The sequence below is a fragment of the Rhineura floridana genome, chromosome 13, assembly GCF_030035675.1.
Source record: "Rhineura floridana isolate rRhiFlo1 chromosome 13, rRhiFlo1.hap2, whole genome shotgun sequence".
Lineage (NCBI taxonomy): Eukaryota > Metazoa > Chordata > Lepidosauria > Squamata > Rhineuridae > Rhineura > Rhineura floridana.
Window position 1 is genome coordinate 35,010,623 of NC_084492.1, and position 19,497 is coordinate 35,030,119.

At 43.7% G+C, this 19,497-nt stretch overlaps 1 protein-coding gene across 1 annotated transcript in view; it reads left to right on the forward strand.

Moving 5' to 3' along the window:
- Positions 1-5,994: 5,994 nt before the first annotated feature.
- ATP2C2 (ATPase secretory pathway Ca2+ transporting 2) overlaps positions 5,995-19,497 on the forward strand; it is a 53,667-nt gene continuing 40,164 nt past the window's right edge. The window contains exons 1-2 of the mRNA XM_061594687.1: positions 5,995-6,099; positions 19,133-19,243. Coding sequence (XP_061450671.1) covers positions 5,995-6,099; positions 19,133-19,243 — 216 coding nt within the window. The remainder of the gene's footprint in view (positions 6,100-19,132; positions 19,244-19,497) is intronic.

A 19,497-nucleotide genomic window follows, 5' to 3' on the forward strand; every position in this document is an offset into this window, starting at 1 on the left:
GGTGGTGTGTTTCAAATAAAAATAACTATTTAAAACACTTGTTGGACATATTTATTAGGCTTGTTTGTTGATTGTTACCCAAAGGTCTCCAAGCGAAACAACCCCCATTAACAGCCACAGGAAGCTTTGGCAGCGCACTAGTAGCACATGGACCATTCTTGCAAGATGTAATTGAGCCAGTTATTTTTCCCCAGCACCATCTGCTTTGGAGATACAGGTAATATGCACGTTCATTCATTCATTCCATTTATTATTTGATTTATATCCCACCCTTCCTCCCAGCAGGAGCCCAGGGTGGCAAACAAAAGCACTAAAAACACTTTAAAACATCATAAAAGCAGACTTTAAAATACATTAAAACAAAACATTTTTAAGCTTTCAAGACATCTTTCAAAAAGGTTAAAAACATATTGTTTAAAAAAAGAGGAAGGTTTAAAAACATATTAAACAGCAATTCCAACACAGATAAGGTCTGAACTTAAAAGGCTTGTTGAAAGAGGAAGGTCTTCAATAGGCACTGAAAAGATAACAGAGATGGTGCCTGTCTAATATTTAAGGGGAGAGAATTCCACAGGGTAGGTGCCGCCACATTAAAGGTCCATTTCCTGTGTTGTGCAGAACGGATCTCCTGATAAGATGGTATCTGCAGGAGGCCCCCACCTGCAGAGTGCAGTGATCAACTTTTTATATAAGGGATAAGACTGTCTTTCAGATATCCTGTATAGGGCTTTGTACACCAAGGCTAGAATCTTGAATTTGGCCAAGTAGCAAATGGGCAGCCAGTGCAATTCTTTCAGCAGTGGGGTGACATGGAGGCAATACCCTGCCCCAGTGAGCAGTCTCGCTGCCGCATTTTGCACCAGCTGCAGCCTCCGTACCAACCTCAAGGGCAGCCCCACATAGAGCTCATTACAGTAATCCAGCCTGGAGGTTACCAGTGCATGGACAACAGTGGTCAGGCTATCCCGGTCCAGAAATGGCCACAGCTATCTTACCAGCTGAAGCTGGTAAAAGGCACTCCTAGCCACTGAGGTCACCTGGGCCTCTAGTGATAAAAATTGATCCAGGTGGAATCTTGCCTGCAAACCATGTTTTGACCTGGTGAAATGGGCTCCAAAAACAATAAAAAAGAAGGAATTCAAAAGTTGAACTAATGGAGGGTGGGGAATTGGCCTTGGGTGTCATTTGGTTCAGTTTTGGCCCTGACGTAGCAAATGAAAACTTCTCTCTGCCTGAGACTAGGGGTGTAAGAAGGCATCATTTTCCATTCTGCCCTGTCTTCATCTCATGCAGCACTGTTTCCATTTCTCTGCAGTTTGTCTTCTGCCAAAAGCTACATTATTCATCTTGCTGTCTGCTGTGGCAAAAATATATACAGTATAACGTACATTATTCCAGCCCATTCATTTCAATGCAAAGGAAACACAATGCAAATGGGAAAAACCCTAATCAGTTTTGCATCATTTGTGGACTGATAGCAGCAAAAGCAATATACTGATCGTATTCACTGGATTGATTTCCTTCACGGGCATGGGATGAATAAGCGATCATCAGCAATTTACACTCTGGTTCGTGTTTTCATCTGAATTTTCTGGCATTCCTACCTGAGATCATAGAGCAGTTGCGGCTGGTGGCTCCATGCCAGAGAGTGGGATTTGCTCCAGGTTTTAGTCCGAACTTTCAAGGAGCTGTCCAAGGCGATGAAACCTATTGGGTTCAGCACCTTGGACAGCTCCTTGAAAGTTCAGACTAAAACTCAGAGTGGATTCCACTGCCCCACTGACATGGAACCACCAGCCCCCACTGCCATAGAGAGACACTGCCATTCAGAGTAGGCAATACTGGCCTAGATCCTAGATCAGGCTTTGCCAGCCTACTGCTCTCCAGATGTTTTGGACTACAACTCCCATCAGGGTCTTGTATAAGTCAGCTCCTCATGTTCCTAAGCCTGGGGACGGCTCACAGTGACACTAAAAAAAGTGATATAGACAGGAGTTGTTGGGGTGGGGGACTGTAATTCAGTGGCAAAGTACATGGTTGGCATGCATGACGCCTAATCTCAGACATCTCCAGTTAAGGCAGGACAAATCAGCAGCTTTTGGGAAAGGTCTCTGAGCTGAGACCCTGAGAGTCGCTGCCATTCAGAGTCCGTGGTCTGAACTATATAAGGCAGCTTCCTAATACTGGGGGTGCTGCATCTCATGCCTGTTCTGGGTCTACCTGGAGTCACAAAATTACACACATCTCTTTTTTATTCATGTGGAAGGAAGTGGCTTCAGAAATGCACAGGGCTATCACGGTTGGGGGGTCCATGTGTCCTACTTTACAGAGGACAGTCCTCCAGATGAAGGCATCCTCTATTTGAAGGGCAGTTCAGTGCCAGTCCAGTTTAAAGAAAAAGAATCCTATGAAGGGAGTGCAGAGACCATGAAAGTGCCTGTCAACAGCAAACACCTGAACTGCAGCCTGAACAGCCGTACAAGTCTCCTGATCACTATGCACTCCTCTGTGGGGAGAGATATTATATTGATATTATCGTAATCATTTCTAAGTTTGCATCTATACCTGTAAGCTGGCACACACAAATGTCATGCAAATCTGTGCCATCGTTTCTCCTCCTTTCTGGGGATGTGTTTCCTCTTCCTCAGCAATACATAAGTGGACAACCCTTAACCACAGTCGCCATCACTTCCTGTTTGAGAAGAACAATAAACTCCGCAGATTGTTTGCCCAAGGCAGGGCTGTAGCTCAGTGGGTAGAACATCTGCTTTGCATGCAGAAGGTCCCAGGTTCAATCCCTGGCATCTCCAGGTAGGATTGTGAAAGACTCTCTGTGTCTGGAACCCTGGAGAGCTGCGGCCGGTCAGTGTAGGCGATACTGAGCTCTATGGATCAGTGGCCTGAGTCAGTGTAAAGGTGGCTTCCTGCGATTCTCTATGATGCTAAGGAAAGAGAGAAATTTGTGTGAGACTGGATAAATTTTCCCACGGAAACCTTTCAGCAGGATATTTGCGACCCGTTCTGCTGCATGCCAGCTGTGCTGCCTCATCATTCTGTGCAGTGACCTTTCCCCCCTAGATATGCATCTCTTCCAGGCACTGAGGGAAAATGCTTTTTGTCTAAACATGAATGAAGAGGAGGGGCAGTGACCTTTTTGCCACTGCTGAGGTCCGTGCAGCTCAGAAGGTTTGGCGACTTCTTGTGGCACCCTGTGAGAGTTCTTAGCAAGGAATGCACCCTTTAACGGATAAATCCAAGGCATTTGCAATTGACTAAAATGATTATTCTTTATCATTTATTAAACACGTTAGTTGCTTGTTATGCAAAAAGGTCCCCAAGCAACTTGCAAGACATTTAAGAGCATAACCATAATCAACATTACATTACATCAATGAGATGGAAAATATGACCAAAGTTAAGCACGTCTGACTTTTATTAATTCCTATAGGAGAGTAAAATCCCCTTGGTGAATTCTGACTTTTATACTCAGTTTATGTATATGTTTATGTATACGGATATTGTTTACGTATTTTGCTTTGTAAATTAATTTGATATGTTTTTATTGTACCTTGTGTATTCAATTGTAAACCACTTTGAGATCTTTTAGATAGTAAGCGGTCTATAAATGGAAATAATAATAATAATAATAATAATTACAATAACACACACTCACAAATACAGGGAATTCATAAAAAAAATACACCAAGGAACCTCCAATAACAGCAGCAAAAAGCTTCTGCAACGCAATGAATAGCAAGCAACAGCATCGCCGTTCATCAGAAACCTTTTCATGGATATTCTCCCCTGGAAACTTCATTCAGCACCTCAGCTCCTGCTCAGTGTGGGGGGAAGGGCTGTAGATCAGTGGGAGAACATCTGCTTTGCATGCAAAAGGTCCTGGGTTCAGCCACTGGCTGCATCTCCAGGTAGGGCAGGGAGGGACCGCTGTCTGAAAAGCCTACAAAGCCACTGCAACAGTGAACTAGATGGACCCATGGGAATTTCTCAGAACAAAGTAGCTTCTTCTGTTCGCATGTCCTTACGTTCTGCAGGAGGGCCCTTCAGATATTCATGCCACTTGCACACCAAGCAAGCTAACCGGCTATGACTGAGAGAGCCTGTACCTCCCATAAGCCACACAGGAAACTGCCTTATATATACAGTCAGAATATTGGACCTGCAGTTATTGGTTACTCAGTTACTCTGATTGGCAGTGGATCTCCACAGCCTCAGCTGGAGTTTTTTCACCAGACCTATAGGGATGGGCTGAAATTTGATGCAGTTCACATTTAAGGGCAAAGCAACCTAATTTGCACTTTCTGAAACAGCACACAAACCAAAACACAGCCTTTCTTCAAAATCCGCTCTTCTCTGAATTTTGCAAGGCAGTTCTACAGTCATGTATATAAAAATGCACATATTGGTAAAAATAGTACTAAAAATGCATTCGATTGGGGGAAATATAAATATTGGGCAAAAGTATGCTTTGCAATAGTGTGTATAGTAGTCAAAACTGCGTGCACATTTTAGGAGAAATTTGCACCAAAACGCTGATGAATTTTCATGAGGATTTTTCGTTTTTAAAGCAAACTGATGGGAAAATGTCGAGAACTAAAGACTAGAAAGATGAGAAACTGACAGAAACCAAAATGGACAGACTAGAGGTGGAAGAATTTGTCCATTTGGATTTCTCCGCATTAGTTTGTCACCAAAAAAAATCCTCACAAAGATTCATCAGCATTTTAGTGAGCTTTTCTCCTAAAATACAGAATTTTGCCAAATGTTTTCCCTTAATATAATGCACTTTTCTATGCATTACTTTGACAGGTATGTATTCAGGTCCTGAAAACACACATCTCAGGTCCCAAAGGTTCAATTTATAAACACTTTCCCTTAATATATGGATTCCTGTGCACCTTTTTGAGTAAAAAACTGCATCACAAAATTCGGAGAAGGGCAAATGTCGAAGGATAGCTGAATTTCAGGTCACGATATTGTTTCTGGGAAGGTGAGTTATGTAGGATCACATTCAACTGTAAACCAGCTCAGATTTGCCACCCCTGCTGTCCACCTGGTCCTGCTTTAACTGGAGATGCCAGGGGTTGAACCTAAGACTTTCTACATGCAAACCAAGTGCTCCACCCCTGAATTACACCCTTTTCCCTGTTTCAGATCGGTTGCAGCATTCATCAAGGGTGTCCAAAATCCTTCCAAAACAAGCCGACCCTGCAAAGACTGTCCAAGTGGCAGATTTTCCTCTCAGCAGCCTCTTGCGTTGTCAGGAGCTCAGTGGCAGAGCAGCTGCTTTGCGTGCAGAAGGTTCCAGGTTCAGTCGCTGACTTCTCCAGGTCAGGCTGGGAGAGACCCCTTCCTGAAAACCAAGAGATCTGCTGCCAGTCAGTGTAGGTGGACCAATAGTCTTTATGACACCTTCCTAGATTCCCTATATTGTTCTGACCATGGCTTAGTGGTAGAGTACTTGTTCTACATGCCAAAGGTCCCAGATTCAATCCCAGGCATCTCCAGGTAGGGCTAGTAGAGACCCCTGCCTGAAATCCTGGGGAACTGCTGCCAGTCAGTGTCAACAATACTGAGCTAGGTGGATCAATGTCGGCTCGGCGTAAGGCAGCTTCCCTCATTCCTAATGACCATGCAAACATTTTTTAAAAAATAACGGCTAGGTTTTCCTGGACACGGGGTAAGGCCACAGCACCAAACATCTGACCCATCCAGGCATTTCACCTGCTCTGAGTAGGCCTTGCCAGGAATTTAGCCTCTCCCAGCCACCTGCTGCGAGCAGTGGGCGTGGCGTACCTTGCCGGCATCAGGTAACACCCACCGATCAGCTTTCCCTGGCTTCATCCTTGGCTTGCGAGGGAATGCAAGGCTCCGCCAGGAAATAGCAAAGCAAAAGCAGCCTCAGCACCGGCGGCAGCGGAGCCTTTGCTGGCTGTCGTCTTCCTTCTCTGCCATCTGCCACCTGCCCAGGTGAAGATGGGAGCAAAGCATTTCTTCTCCACATTCTTCCGGAAAGGTGCCTTCCCCTTTCCCACAAGCCGGAAATACCAGCCGGTGGGCAGTAGGGAGCCTGAAGAAGAGGTAAAGGGGGTGTTGTTGCATGGGAATGTCAAGGTCTCCTTGGAATGTGTCGCTCTTGAACAGGCCCTGCTAACTAGGGATGGAAAGAGCTCGCCATTTTGGTTCTCTCAGTTCCTCATTTTTGCCGATCTTAACTTCAGTTCTCCACATTTCTGCAGCAATTTATGGATTTTTTTAAAAAGAAAAACTCATTGAAAATTTTCAGCATTTTAGTGTGGATTTCTCCTAATAAGCACATTTTATACATAGGTTTGACTAACGCGCACATTTTTGCAAGCAATTTCTCCTATTGTAATGCATTTTCGTATGTTATTTTCACTAATATATTCACTTTTTATGTACACCTTTTCCTAATATATGCATTTTTGAAAACATTTTTTGGCTGGAAAACTGCATCTCAAACTTTGAATAATGTAAATTGTGAATGAGGGCTGTGCTTTGGTTTTCATATTGTTTGGGGAGATGTGAATTTGATAGACTGGGTTATAAATGTGAAGTGAATCGAAATTCTCCATCCCTGCTGCTAATGCACTTGTGCATGCACGACTCTGGTGGGTCCATCACTCCAGCAGCTGCTGGGCTGCTTCATGTCATCTTCAAATATGATATGGGAAATGAGTGGATGCAGACCAGGGGTGCTGTTATGAGGTAGCCCTTATGAATAGGGTGTTCATGGTAAGCGGTATTCAGAGGGGGTTTCCCATTGCCCCCCTCTGAGGCTAGTCCTCCACAGCTAGCTAGGGCCTGCTCAGCTTGCCACAGCTGCACCAGCCAGCCCCTTCCTTGTCTGCAACTGCCAGCTGGGGGCAACTGGGCTCATTGGGACTATGCAGCTTGCCCACGGCTGCACAGGTGGCAGGGCACGTAACCTCTGAGCCACTCACTGTGGGGGTGATTTAGCTGCCCCTTTACACCCAGGAGACACGAGTGGGGATTGGAACTCACAGACTCTGGACTCCCAGCCAGGCTCTCCTCCCCACTGTGCTATACCAGCAGCATAGAGGCATCTATACATTGTTATTATTTACTTGATTGATATTTAGTCACCCAATACAAAAATCAGCCTCTATGCAGCTTGCAAAGGGGGGACAGCCCAGGGGACCGATGTTTTTTTAAAAAACACACACACATAGGTATCAGTGCACTAACAAAACAACAGTTCCAAGGATCACAACGGCAACAGCAAAACATGAGCAGTATATAGACTACGATCACTTATAAATTCACACCTGCTTATGCACACCTCTAATGCTCCTGAGCACCTTCCAAATATACTTGTGGACAAAGCCGGAGGGATGGCTCTCTCTGCGCTTCTGTCTTTCATCACTTTGTTCTTGCGTTGTTCTTTCTTGCTTTGTTCAAGACCCCAGTAATTCATTTCTTTTTTTAAAAAAAAAAGTGTTTAAGATAGTTAACATTTGCATAGCAAAGTTTGCAAAGGTGTTCAAGGTGCTTCACATACAAGTTGTGATCCGGACAGCAACCCTGTAAGGCAGCCTTCACCAGCCTGGTGCTAGCTTGTGCTGGCTGGGGCTGATGGGAGCTATAGCCCAAAACATCTGGATCGCATCAGGTTGGCAAAGACTGCATTAAGGCCAGTCAGTAATTTTAATCCTCCATTTTGCAAATGGGGAAACTGAGACTGAGAGAGAGGAAGAGGGAGAGAGAGGGAGAGGGAGAGACGCTTGTCTTAAGACCTCTTTGTGAGTTTGTGGCAGAGGCTAGATTCGAACCTGGGACTTTCTGAGTCGCAATTCACTCTCTTAGCCACTATATTGAAACAGCTCTCTGGCTTACATCCTTCCCCTACCAAACACAGATGAGAGGAGAGACACTTGAAAATTCCTCACCTGCTCTCAGTTCTCCAGCAAAGGGTTAATCCCTACCCCACCCCCTTCCCTGTACCCAGCTACAGTCCATTGCATTCCTTTACCCTGCAATAGTCTGTCCTGCATCGGATTGTGCGGGAGGGCGTGTCGGTAACAGTTTATGCTTCTTAAGAATGCTTAATCTCCCAGTGGATCTGATTGTCCTTTTTACAGAACAGCTACAGATCAAATACATTCACTCGCATTTTCCATCCCAATAAGCAATTAAGGGGCGACTGGAAAAGGAGGGTTGCACTGGGATTTTGACCGTCCCTCCTCCAGCTCAGTTATATAAACTCCAGGAACCTGGGAGAAAAAGGGTGCTGAAAGCTGAAGGAATCCATTCTATTTCCTTTTGTATTTACCTCAAAAAGAAAAAGAAATCTCTTTTTCCTCCATTGATTTATTTGGAAAATCTGTATAATATGTGGGGAACCTCGGGTCCGGAGACCAAAATGTGGCCCTCCAGACCTCTCTACCTGGCCCTTGGAACTCTCTCCAAGCCACACTCCTCACCGGCCCTGCCTTGCGCCCCAAGTGTTTTTGCTCGGCTGGAATGAGCCCTTGTACTCTGATCATGCCTCTTGCTTGCCTCGATGGAGGATGGAGAGGGCTATGTGAGTATGTGAAGAAAGCGTCCTGCACAAAGAGAATGTTTATGCCGGTTGCTTTGGCCACTTTTGCCCCTGGCCATGCCCACCATTGGCATGTGACCCTCAGAAGCTTGCCCAGGAGAAAAGTGGCTTGGAAGGGATTACAGATACTAAAACAAAATCTCATAGAATTGTAGCATTGTTTGGTCTTCCTCTTTTCCGACTCCCTTCTGTTTTGCCCAGCATTATTGTCTTTTCTAGTGAATCCTGTCTTCTCATTATGTGTCCAAAGTATAACCTCAGTTTCATCACTTTAGGTTCTAGTGATAGCTCTGGTTTAATTTGTTCTAACACCCAATTATTTGACTTTTTCGCAGTCCATGGTATGAACAAAGCTCTCCTCCAACACCACATTTCAAATGAGTGGATTTTTCCTTGATTTTTCTCTTATCCACTTTTTTCACTGTCCAACTTTCACATCCATACATAGGGATTGGGAATACCATGGTCTGAATGATCCTGACTTTCGTGCTCAATGATACATCTTTGCATTTGAGGACCTTTTCTAGTTCCCTCATAACTATTCTCCCCAGTCCTAGCCTTCTTCTGATTTTTTGGCTATTGTCTCCATTTTGGTTAATGACTGTGCCAAGATATTGATAATCCTTGAGAAGTTCAATGACCTCGTTGTCGACTTTAAAGACGCATAAATCTTCTGTTGTCGTTACTTTAGTCTTCTTGACATTCAACTGTAGTCCTGCTTTTGTGCTTTCCTTTCTAACCCTCATCAGCATTCGTTTCAGATCATTACCAGTTTCTGCTAGTAGTATAGTATCATCTGCATATCTTAAATTATTGATATTTCTCCCTCCAATTCTCACACCTCCTTCATCTTGGTCCAATCCTGCTTTCTGTATGATATGTTCTGCATATAGATTAAACAAGTAGGGTGATAAAATATCACAATCCTTTCCCATGGGGAAGCAATCAGTTTCTCCATGTTCTGTCCTGTAGCCTCTTATCCAGAGTATAGGTTGTGCATCAGACCAGTCAGATGCTGTGATACCCCCATTTCTTTTAATACTTCATACTTCAGGTAATCTTCAGCTAATCAGGCCTCTTTGTCTCTCCCAGCTCCGGACTAGACTAGCTAGCCAGAGTAACTCCTGGGCTATTGTTTTTCCACCAACAATATGTCCCTCAGCCAGGTGGGGGCTGAAAGATCATCACCAGCCAGTTTTTTTCTGTGACAACATGGCCATCTTTTTAGTCATGAAGATAGGATGCTTAACAGGCCTGGCTAGGGCCATTACCTTAACAAAGGGACTGGTTTGACCAGTTCAGTGGTTCCTTCTCCTACAAATCTCAGCCTTACAGCCACAGAATCACAGGCTTGGAGGGAACCAAAGACAGTATCCACACACACCCCAGTCCTATAACAATATACACACATAGACCAGAGAAGCTGCTGACAGCATCTTTCCCCCTTTCCCTGCCAAATAGAATACTTTTTAATAGCTCAGATGGACCAGGGCCATTTAAGAGCCTTAAAGCAGCTATCGCCAAGAAATGCAAACAGAACCACCAACATCATAAAACAGTGCAATAAAACAGGCATGCCTGTAACAGGATAATCATCATTACCTCAGGCATATATGATGATCATACTAACAACATTTTAAGAAGGCATTCCTGACGTCTCCTCCAAGGGTAACAGAGGCAAAATGGGAACAGAAAATAAAGGCTTGCCCTTGCCAAATCAGCCTGTATTTATTAATAACCCTCTCTTTTTAGGGCTCAACTAGATGTGACATTAAATATATCTTTGCATCTAACATGCAGGAGTTCTTTGGATGCAAATTGCATTAGCTGGAGAAGGGCAGAATACCAGTTGCTGGGAATCATACAAGTGGGGAGCTTAGGTCCTGCTTGCGAGCATCCCATAGGCATCTAGCTGACCACTGTGAGAACAGAGTGCTGGACTACATGAGCCGCTGGCCTGATCCATCAGGGCTTTTCTTGTGTTCTTATGCATGTGTCCAAAAGTAATTTCTGCTCAGACAAGGCTGAGTTGACACTGAAGTTTTGGCAAACCATGTATGTACTGAATTCAGGATGCATAACCTCCAAATGAATGGCACACTGGATTTGTTTCCGTGCTTGTAGTACTCAATCTCACAAGGTTACTAGTCCATACTGTCTTCTAAAATTCTGGATGCTTGTAGTATTTCAAATATATGTTTGTGACAGCAAGTGGATATAGCACTTTGTGGCTTCTAAATGCGAAAGGGCCCTTCTCTAGATATTAAGTTGTATCCAATGTTAGCCCTACCCAGAGTAGTTCCTTTTATATTGTTGCACACCACCCCAATCTCCAAGTGGTGAGAGATCTTCAAGGGTCCCTGCACTTGCCTAGGGTTTGGTTTCCTTGGAAAGAAGGTCAGCAGAGACTGTGGTGTCATTGTGAAATATGATTAGTTTATTTACACATATTCCAGCCTGAGCTTAAGGTGGAGGGGTTCAAGGCATCAGCAGTCCAATATCTTGCTTTCCATCTGGCTTACAGGAGGCATCCTAAAGCCATGGCACCGGGAGCAGGCCTCTCTTTGGCCCCAGGAGGGAGCTCTCCTGAAGAGTTTCAATAACAATAGGATCTCCCTAGCCGATTCGCCAGCTAATGGGCACTTGAGAGACCCATTAGCCTGCCTGGCCACTCTATTAGATTAACAAAAGAAACTCATCTGACCAGCTGATCAGATTTCTCAGCTGCAGAGCCCACCACCATGCTCAGGGTTCCAAATAAGAGTCTGGAAGGGGACTCATAGATATAATCTATCTCAACCCCCCAAACCCATAACAATATTAATGGGCTTGCCTAGCTTAGGTCCACTGATTTCAATGGGTCTACTCTGAGTAGAATTTAGTTAGCTATAACCCAATCATCCTATTTCCTTCTTGCATTATAGTTTGGGTAATCTGCCCTTAGAGTTCTGCACAGTCTTTAGTTTCACATAAAATAGAATTTAAGCAAAGGTGCAGATTTTGAAATACCTGATTCTGCTTTACTAGTAAGCTTGTCAGTTCTTGCAATCAAACATTTTGGTATCTGGGTGGTACTCTGAATCAGGAGGTAGAGCCCAGAACAAAAGCTGCCAGTTCACACACACACAGACAAAACCTGAAATGAAAAAGTTTCAAAAGGGAGAAAAGCTTATATTTCCTTTTGATTTTATAGCAACAGTCCCTAAAGCAATCAGTCAATCAATCAATGTCTGGTCAGGCCTGTTTATGGGAAGGGAGAGGAGCTATGCAAAGCACTGCCTCTCCCCCCCCCAAAAAAAAATGAATCAGAGGCTTCCCCTTTGGTTTCCCCATTGGCTCCTGAAAATCCCTTAAGGAATTGCTGAAATGTTTCCAAGTGATGAGGACTAGAGACTTGCTGTCCAAAACAAGCAAATGTAAGTTCTTTGAGATCCTCAGAATCCCGATTCCTGCACACTGCACCCAATCTTTCTGCTTGCATGGCAGGCTCATGACAGGGCTGAATAAACACAGCTGGGCTCCCAGCTTCATTTCCAAACATCACTTGTTTCATAAGCAATACTTTATGCCTGCGGTGCCTGCCAACTTTGCTTGGTTAAACTAATAATTTTATTTCCTCCAGGCACCCCTGTGCTAAATGTCATGGCTTTTCCCCCCTTCCTCTTTTTTTTCTATGTTCAGCTTACATTTCTCACAAAAAGACAAAGACTGGCAAGGGCACCAAGCTCCGGGATTTGAATGCAAACATTCCAGTCTCACCTCCTCTATTTTCTGGTGTTATGTTGTTCTCTTGTTGCACGGCTTGTTCTGCCACCAGTTATACCTAAGCCACTTGTCCTGTAGGACAGTGCCGGCTTGAATCTTAAAACTGCAGTGCAGTAATCCTGTCTCCTTCTCAGAAGACTAATCTGAGGCTCTCCAGGTGCTGCTGGACTATTACAGTTCCCATAATCCCTGACCCCTGGCCATTCAGGTGGGGGCAAATGGGAGTTGGAGTCCAACAACATCTAGAGGACTACAGCTTCCCAACACCTGGATTAGACACTGGGGCCATTCAAAGGAATCGATTGACTGTGGTGGGGACAGGGCAAACAATCAGAGAACTCTGTTCAACACAGAAGGATGAACTTGTGGGACTTGTGGCCACAGCATGTTAAGAACATAAGAACATAAGAAGAGCCTGCTGGATCAGGCCAGCGGCCCATCTAGTCCAGCATCCTGTTCTCACAGTGGCCAACCAGGTGCCTGGGGGAAGCCCGCAAGCAGGACCTGAGTGCAAGAACACTCTCCCCTCCTGAGGCTTCCGGCAACTGGTTTTCAGAAGCATGCTGCCTCTGACTAGGGTGGCAGAGCACAGCCATCACGGCTAGTAGCCATTGATAGCCCTGTTCTCCATGAATTTGTCTAATCTTCTTTTAAAGCCATCCAAGCTGGTGGCCATTACTGCATCTTGTGGGAGCAAATTCCATAGTTTAACTATGCGCTGAGTAAAGAAGTACTTCCTTTTGTCTGTCCTGAATCTTCCAACATTCAGCTTCTTTGAATGTCCACGAGTTCTCGTATTATGAGAGAGGGAGAAGAACTTTTCTCTATCCACTTTCTCAATGCCATGCATAATTTTATACACTTCTATCATGTCTCCTCTGACCCGCCTTTTCTCTAAACTAAAAAGCCCCAAATGCTGCAACCTTTCCTCGTAAGGGAGTCGCTCCATCCCCTTGATCCTTCTGGTTGCCCTCTTCTGAACCTTTTCCAACTCTATAATATCCTTTTTGAGATGAGGCAACCAGAACTGTACACAGTATTCCAAATGCGGCGGCACCATAGATTTATACAATGGCATTATGATATCGGCTGTTTTATTTTCAATACCTTTCCTAATTATTGCTAGCATGGAAGTTGCCTTTTTCACAGCTGCCGCACACTGGGTTGACATTTTCATCGTGCTGTCCACTACAACCCCGAGGTCTCTCTCCTGGTCAGTCACTGCCAGTTCAGACCCCATGAGCGTATATGTGAAATTCAGATTTTTTGCTCCAATATGCATAATTTTACACTTGTTTATATAGAATTGCATTTGCCATTTTTCCGCCCATTCACTCAGTTTGGAGAGATCTTTTTGGAGCTCTTCGCAATCCCTTTTTGTTTTAACAACCCTGAACAATTTAGTGTCGTCAGCAAACTTGGCCAGTTCACTGCTCACTCCTAATTCTAGGTCATTAATGAACAGGTTGAAAAGTACAGGTCCCAATACCGATCCTTGAGGGACTCCACTTTCTACAGCCCTCCATTGGGAGAACTGTCCGTTTATTCCTACTCTCTGCTTTCTGCTTCTCAACCAATTCCTTATCCACAACAGGACCTCTCCTCTTATTCCATGACTGCTAAGCTTCCTCAGAAGTCTTTGGTGAGGTACCTTGTCAAACGCTTTTTGAAAGTCTAAGTACACTATGTCCACTGGATCACCTCTATCTATATGCTTGTTGACACTCTCAAAGAATTCTAATAGTTTACTGAGACAGGACTTTCCCTTGCAGAAGCCATGCTGGCTCTGCTTCAGCAAGGCTTGTTCTTCTATGTGCTTAGTTAATCTAGCTTTAATCATACTTTCTACCAGTTTTCCAGGGACAGAAGTTAAACTAACTGGCCTGTAATTTCCGGGATCCCCTCTGGATCCCTTTTTGAAGATTGGCGTTACATTTGCCACATTCCAGTCCTCAGGCACGGAGGAGGACCTGAGGGACAAGTTACATATTTTAGTTAGCAGATCAGCAATTTCACATCTGAGTTCTTTGAGAACTCTCAGGTGGATGCCAGCCAGGCCCTGTGATTTGTTAGTTTTTATATTGTCCATTAAGCCTAGAACTTCCTCTCTCATTACCACTATTTATCTCAGTTCCTCAGAATCCCTTCCTGCAAACGTTAGTTCAGGTTCAGGGATCTGCCCTATATCTTCCACTGTGAAGACAGATGCAAAGAATTCATTTAGCTTCTCTGCAATCTCCTTATCGTTCTTTAGTACACCTTTGACTCCCTTGTCATCCAAGGGTCCAATCGCCTCCCTAGATGGTCTCCTGCTTTGAATGTATTTATAGAATTTTTTGTTGTTGGTTTTTATGTTCTTAGCAATGTGCTCCTCAAATTCTTTTTTAGCATCCCTTATTGTCTTCTTGTATTTCTTTTGCCAGAGTTTGTGTTCCTTTTTATTTTCTTCATTCGGACAAGACTTCCATTTTCTGAAGGAAGACTTTTTGCCTCTAAGAGCTTCCTTGACTTTGCTCTTTAACCATGCTGGTATCTTCTTGGCCCTGGTGGTACCTTTTCTGATCTGCGGTATGCAGTTGAGCTTCTAATATAGTGTTTTTAAACAACTTCCAAGCATTTTCGAGCGATGTAACCCTCTGGACTTTGTTTTTCAGCTTTCTTTTTACCAATCCCCTCATTTTTGTGAAGTTTCCTCTTTTGAAGTCAAATGTGACCGTGTTGGATTTTCTTGGCAATTGGCCAGTTACATGTGTGTTTAATTTAATAGCACTGTGGTCACTGCTCCCAATTGGTTCAACAACACTTACATCTCGCACCAGGTCCCGGTCCCCACTGAGGATTAAGTCCAGGGTTGCCGTCCCTCTGGTCGGTTCCATGACCAACTGGTCTAGGGAATAGTCATTTAGAATATCTAGAAACTTTGCTTCTTTGTCATGACTGGAACACATGTGGCCAGTCTATGTCTGGGTAGTTGAAGTCACCCATTACTACCACATTTCCTAGTTTGGATGCTTCCTCAATTTCATATCTCATCTCAAGGTCTCCCTGAGCATTTTGATCAGGGGGACGATAGATCGTTTCCAGTATTAAGTCCCTCCTGGGGCATGGTATCACCACCCACAACGATTCTGTGGAGGAGTCCGCCTCTTTGGGGGTTTCGAGCTTGCTGGATTCAATGCCTTCTTTCACGTACAGAGCGACTCCGCCACCAAAACGTCCTGCTCTGTCCTTCCGATATAGTTTATATCCAGGGATAACCGTATCCCACTGGTTTTCTCCATTCCACCAGGTCTCCGTTATGCTCACTATATCAATGCTCTCCTCTAAGACCAAGCACTCCAGTTCTCCCATCTTGGTTCGCAGGCTCCTAGCATTAGCGTACAGGCACTTGTAAGCAGTGTCTCTCTTCAAGTGTCTTTGGCACTTGTGGTTTGGCCTGTGGTAATTTTGCTCTTCTGAATTTATATCCTGTGCCCCTGCTCTCACAATGCCTACTTCTAGGCCTACCCCTTTTAAAATTTCATCATTTCTTTGGTTTTTATCCCAGGGGGGAGGTTTATTCCGAACCAGACTTTCCTCAGCTCCTGTCGGGTTTCCCCCCTCAGTCAGTTTAAAAGCAGCTCTGCTACCTTTTTAATTTTAATGTTATGAGGTCTGTCGATGGTTATTACGCATGCACTAGCTAAGAATGGAACTTTCGTGCTCCAAAGAAGTTTACCAGATGGTTGGAGACAAAATATAGGGGGTGGTTATTTCCACTATGCCCAGCTTAGTAGGATTTATTTATTTATCTATAGCCTGCCTTTCCTCCCAAATGGAGGCCAGGGTGGCAAACTACAGGTGATAAAACACTACAAACACCTCCGAAACTAAACATCTATAAAAGCAGTTCCAGCACATACGCAGACTGGGGTAAGGTCTCTGCTTAAAAATCTTGTTGAAAGAGTAAGGTCTTCAGTAGTAGTCACTACAAAGACAGTAAAGATAGCACCTGTCCGATATTTAAGGGGAGGGAATTCCAAAGGGTCGGTGCCACAATACTAAAGATCGGCTTCCCATGTTGTGCAGAACAGACCTCCTGATGAGATGATATCTGCAGGAGACTCTCAGCTGCAGAGCACAGTGAACAACAGGGTATCTAAAGGGTGTTGCAATCTTTCAGGTATCCTGGTCCCAAGCTGTATGAGTTACCAGGGACATCTGGCTGACGACCATTGTACACAAAGTACTAGTCCAGATTGTCTTTGGTTTGCTAATTCTTTGGCATGCTTTTCAAAGTATAGTAACTTGAGAATGTTGATCACAAAGTTTACTGCAGCATGTATTTAGAATACTGGATTGCCTAGCAAGTCACATTTCCATATTAGTTTGAGATTTTTTAAAAGAGCAAGTCCTCATGAACATTCATCAGCATTTAGTGTTAATGTCTCCTAATATACAAATTTGCCTAATATACACGATTTTGCAAAGCAATTTTGTAAATGTAATTTTCACACACGTATGCATCCTTATGCATACGTTTCCCTAATATATGCATTTTTGTATATATTATTTTGCTGGAGAGCTCCACTGCAAAATTCAGACAAGTACAAATTTCAAAGGATGGCTGTATTTTAGTTTGCTTATTGTTTTGGCAAGCACAAATTAGGTATGTTCACCTTTAAATGTGATGTGAATAAAAATTTTCCTCCATCCCTACTCTAAAGGTGGTATTTGCATTAGAAGGAAATCCTCCATTAGCAATTTTACCCCTGCAACCTATAGCGGCAGAGCCCAGGGCAAGCTTTGCTTCTTGATTCTATCCAAACCTAGAAAATTGGCCCTCAGTTCAATTCACTAATAGGCAAAAAAACCCTGGCAGTTTAAGAATGTACCTATAGCCAACAGATATTTCTATCAAACTTTAAAAAGCAGGGAAATTGATTCTCTGGGGGAAGCCATGACTGTCTACAGTGAAAAAAAAGGTCTGCCATGGATGTGGCTCCTTGATTTGCCAAGCCAAATAGCTGTGAGTCTAGCTTTTAGAACACTGACAGTTGGTTCTTACTGATTATGCCTGACGCTATAATACACTTTAATATTAAATTTCTTAACTTAATTAAAAATCAGGTAGGCATTTTTTAACTTTTAAACTGCAGAAGATGGTCAGAGTATGGGGCAAGGTCAGTAATAGGATTACAGGTACACTGTGAACATGGGTGATTTTTACTTAATTTCAACAAATTATCAGACCAGTGACAGAAAAAAGTCCAACAGGGGTCTGGATTTCCCCCCCTCTTATTTTACACGTTGAACTCTCGATTCTCTCTGAGTGTTTTGTGTATCACCATGAAAACTTAGAGTGTTGTTAAACAAGCATTTCTGAGCTCACGCTATAAGTTTTGTTTTGAAATGAGCTCATGAGAAGCATCAGAATGGCATGGGGAGTATTTTCAATTTAATATTTTGGAATATGAAAAATACATGCTGATTATAGTATACAGCCACTCTCATGGCTGTATAATCAAGTCCTCAGTTTCCCGGGGGGAGGGGTGATGGCGACAGAGCTTATCAGCCACTGTCCCCTCCTTGGCATAGAATTAATGATAAATATTCATCAAAATTGCCCAATAGCCAGCAAACCAGTTTAAGCCAGAAATACTTAATCAAGAGCTTGGAGCAAAGATTTGGCAGAAACTTTCCAGGATTAAAGCTGTTTTCCTCTGTCTCTTTTTTTTCCTGCAAGCAACTCCTGCCCTCCCTGGGGATGTCTTTATTTCCTGTTGATAAGATTATGCTCTGAAATCTCTAAAAAGAAAAAGAACCCATTAAAACGAATCCTAGGGGAAACCAATGAAAAGAGGCAGGTTTTACAATCCTGATCCTGACTTTTTAAATTCTCCTTCTCCAGTTATAAAAGCCGCTGGAATTCTGGAGTAGGAACGTTCTTTGCTGATTTGCTTTAGACCTTTGCTATAAAGAGGTTTTTCCTCTGGGACACAAAGCGGCTGTTCGAAATCATGTTTTATTGCCCCCGTCTTCTTCTTCTTCTTCTTCTTCTTCTTCTTCTTCTTCTTCTTCTTCCAGCTTGGTTTTGAGATCTTTTTCATTTCTTCCATATGAAGCCTTGTTTCTTCTTGAACGTTTGCCTTTATCTCCCAATCCATCTTAACAGTATAGCACAGGGGTGTAACCTTCCAGATGTTGCTGGACTACAACTCCCACCATCCCTCAATATTGGTCACTCTGGCAGAGGCTGATGGGAGTTGCAGTCTAACAAGAGGGACACAGGTTTCCCACCTTTGATGTAACAAGCTCTTTTACTGTGGCTGTAGGCCCACTATTGTGTAAGAGCCCTGGTTTATTTTGCACGCCTCGTATTCTACTTCTCTCTCTTTAATAAGGTTGGAAGAAGTGTCCTGCTGGATCAAACCAAAGATCCATGTGATCCAGCATCCCAGCAGTAGCCAATGTGATGCCCTCCAGAGGTTCTTGGGCTACAACTCCCATCCTCCCCTGACCATTGGCCATGCTGGCTGGGGCTGATGGGAGTTGGAGTCCGACAACATCTGGAAGGCACCACGTTGGCTACCCTTTAGTTTTCTGTTTCCATTGGTGGTCACTTAGCCTAACCTACCTCACAGGGTTGTTGTGATGATAAAATGGGGAGGGAAGAACCATGTACACCGCCTTGAGTTCCTTGGAGGAAAGGCAGGATATAAATGCAGGAAATAAATAAATACATTTTCTGCATCACCCAACAATTTACTTATTTGCATTATACAGCCTGAAGAAGAAACTGAACCAAAGTCAGTGGAACAGGAGAAAGGCGTAATGGCCCTCCCACCCAAAGAGGCTTGCAAATGCCACGCAGATGAGCTGGCAAAAATGCTGCAGGTAAGAAGCACCATCAAAACTATCACGGAGACATTTCAGAAACACTTCAGAAGAAAGCAGTGTGGGTTACAGGCATCTTCTTGTCTCTTGGCATCAATTTCTGAATCAATCTTATATTCATAATAGGGTAAATGCTGCCTCCCTATTGGAAGAACTGTTTATGATATCAGGGAATGTTTGCAAACATGCTTAGCCAGTAGTGTAGTAGCAAATTCAGAAGTGCAGGGTCCCTTCATGATAGTCACAGACACACA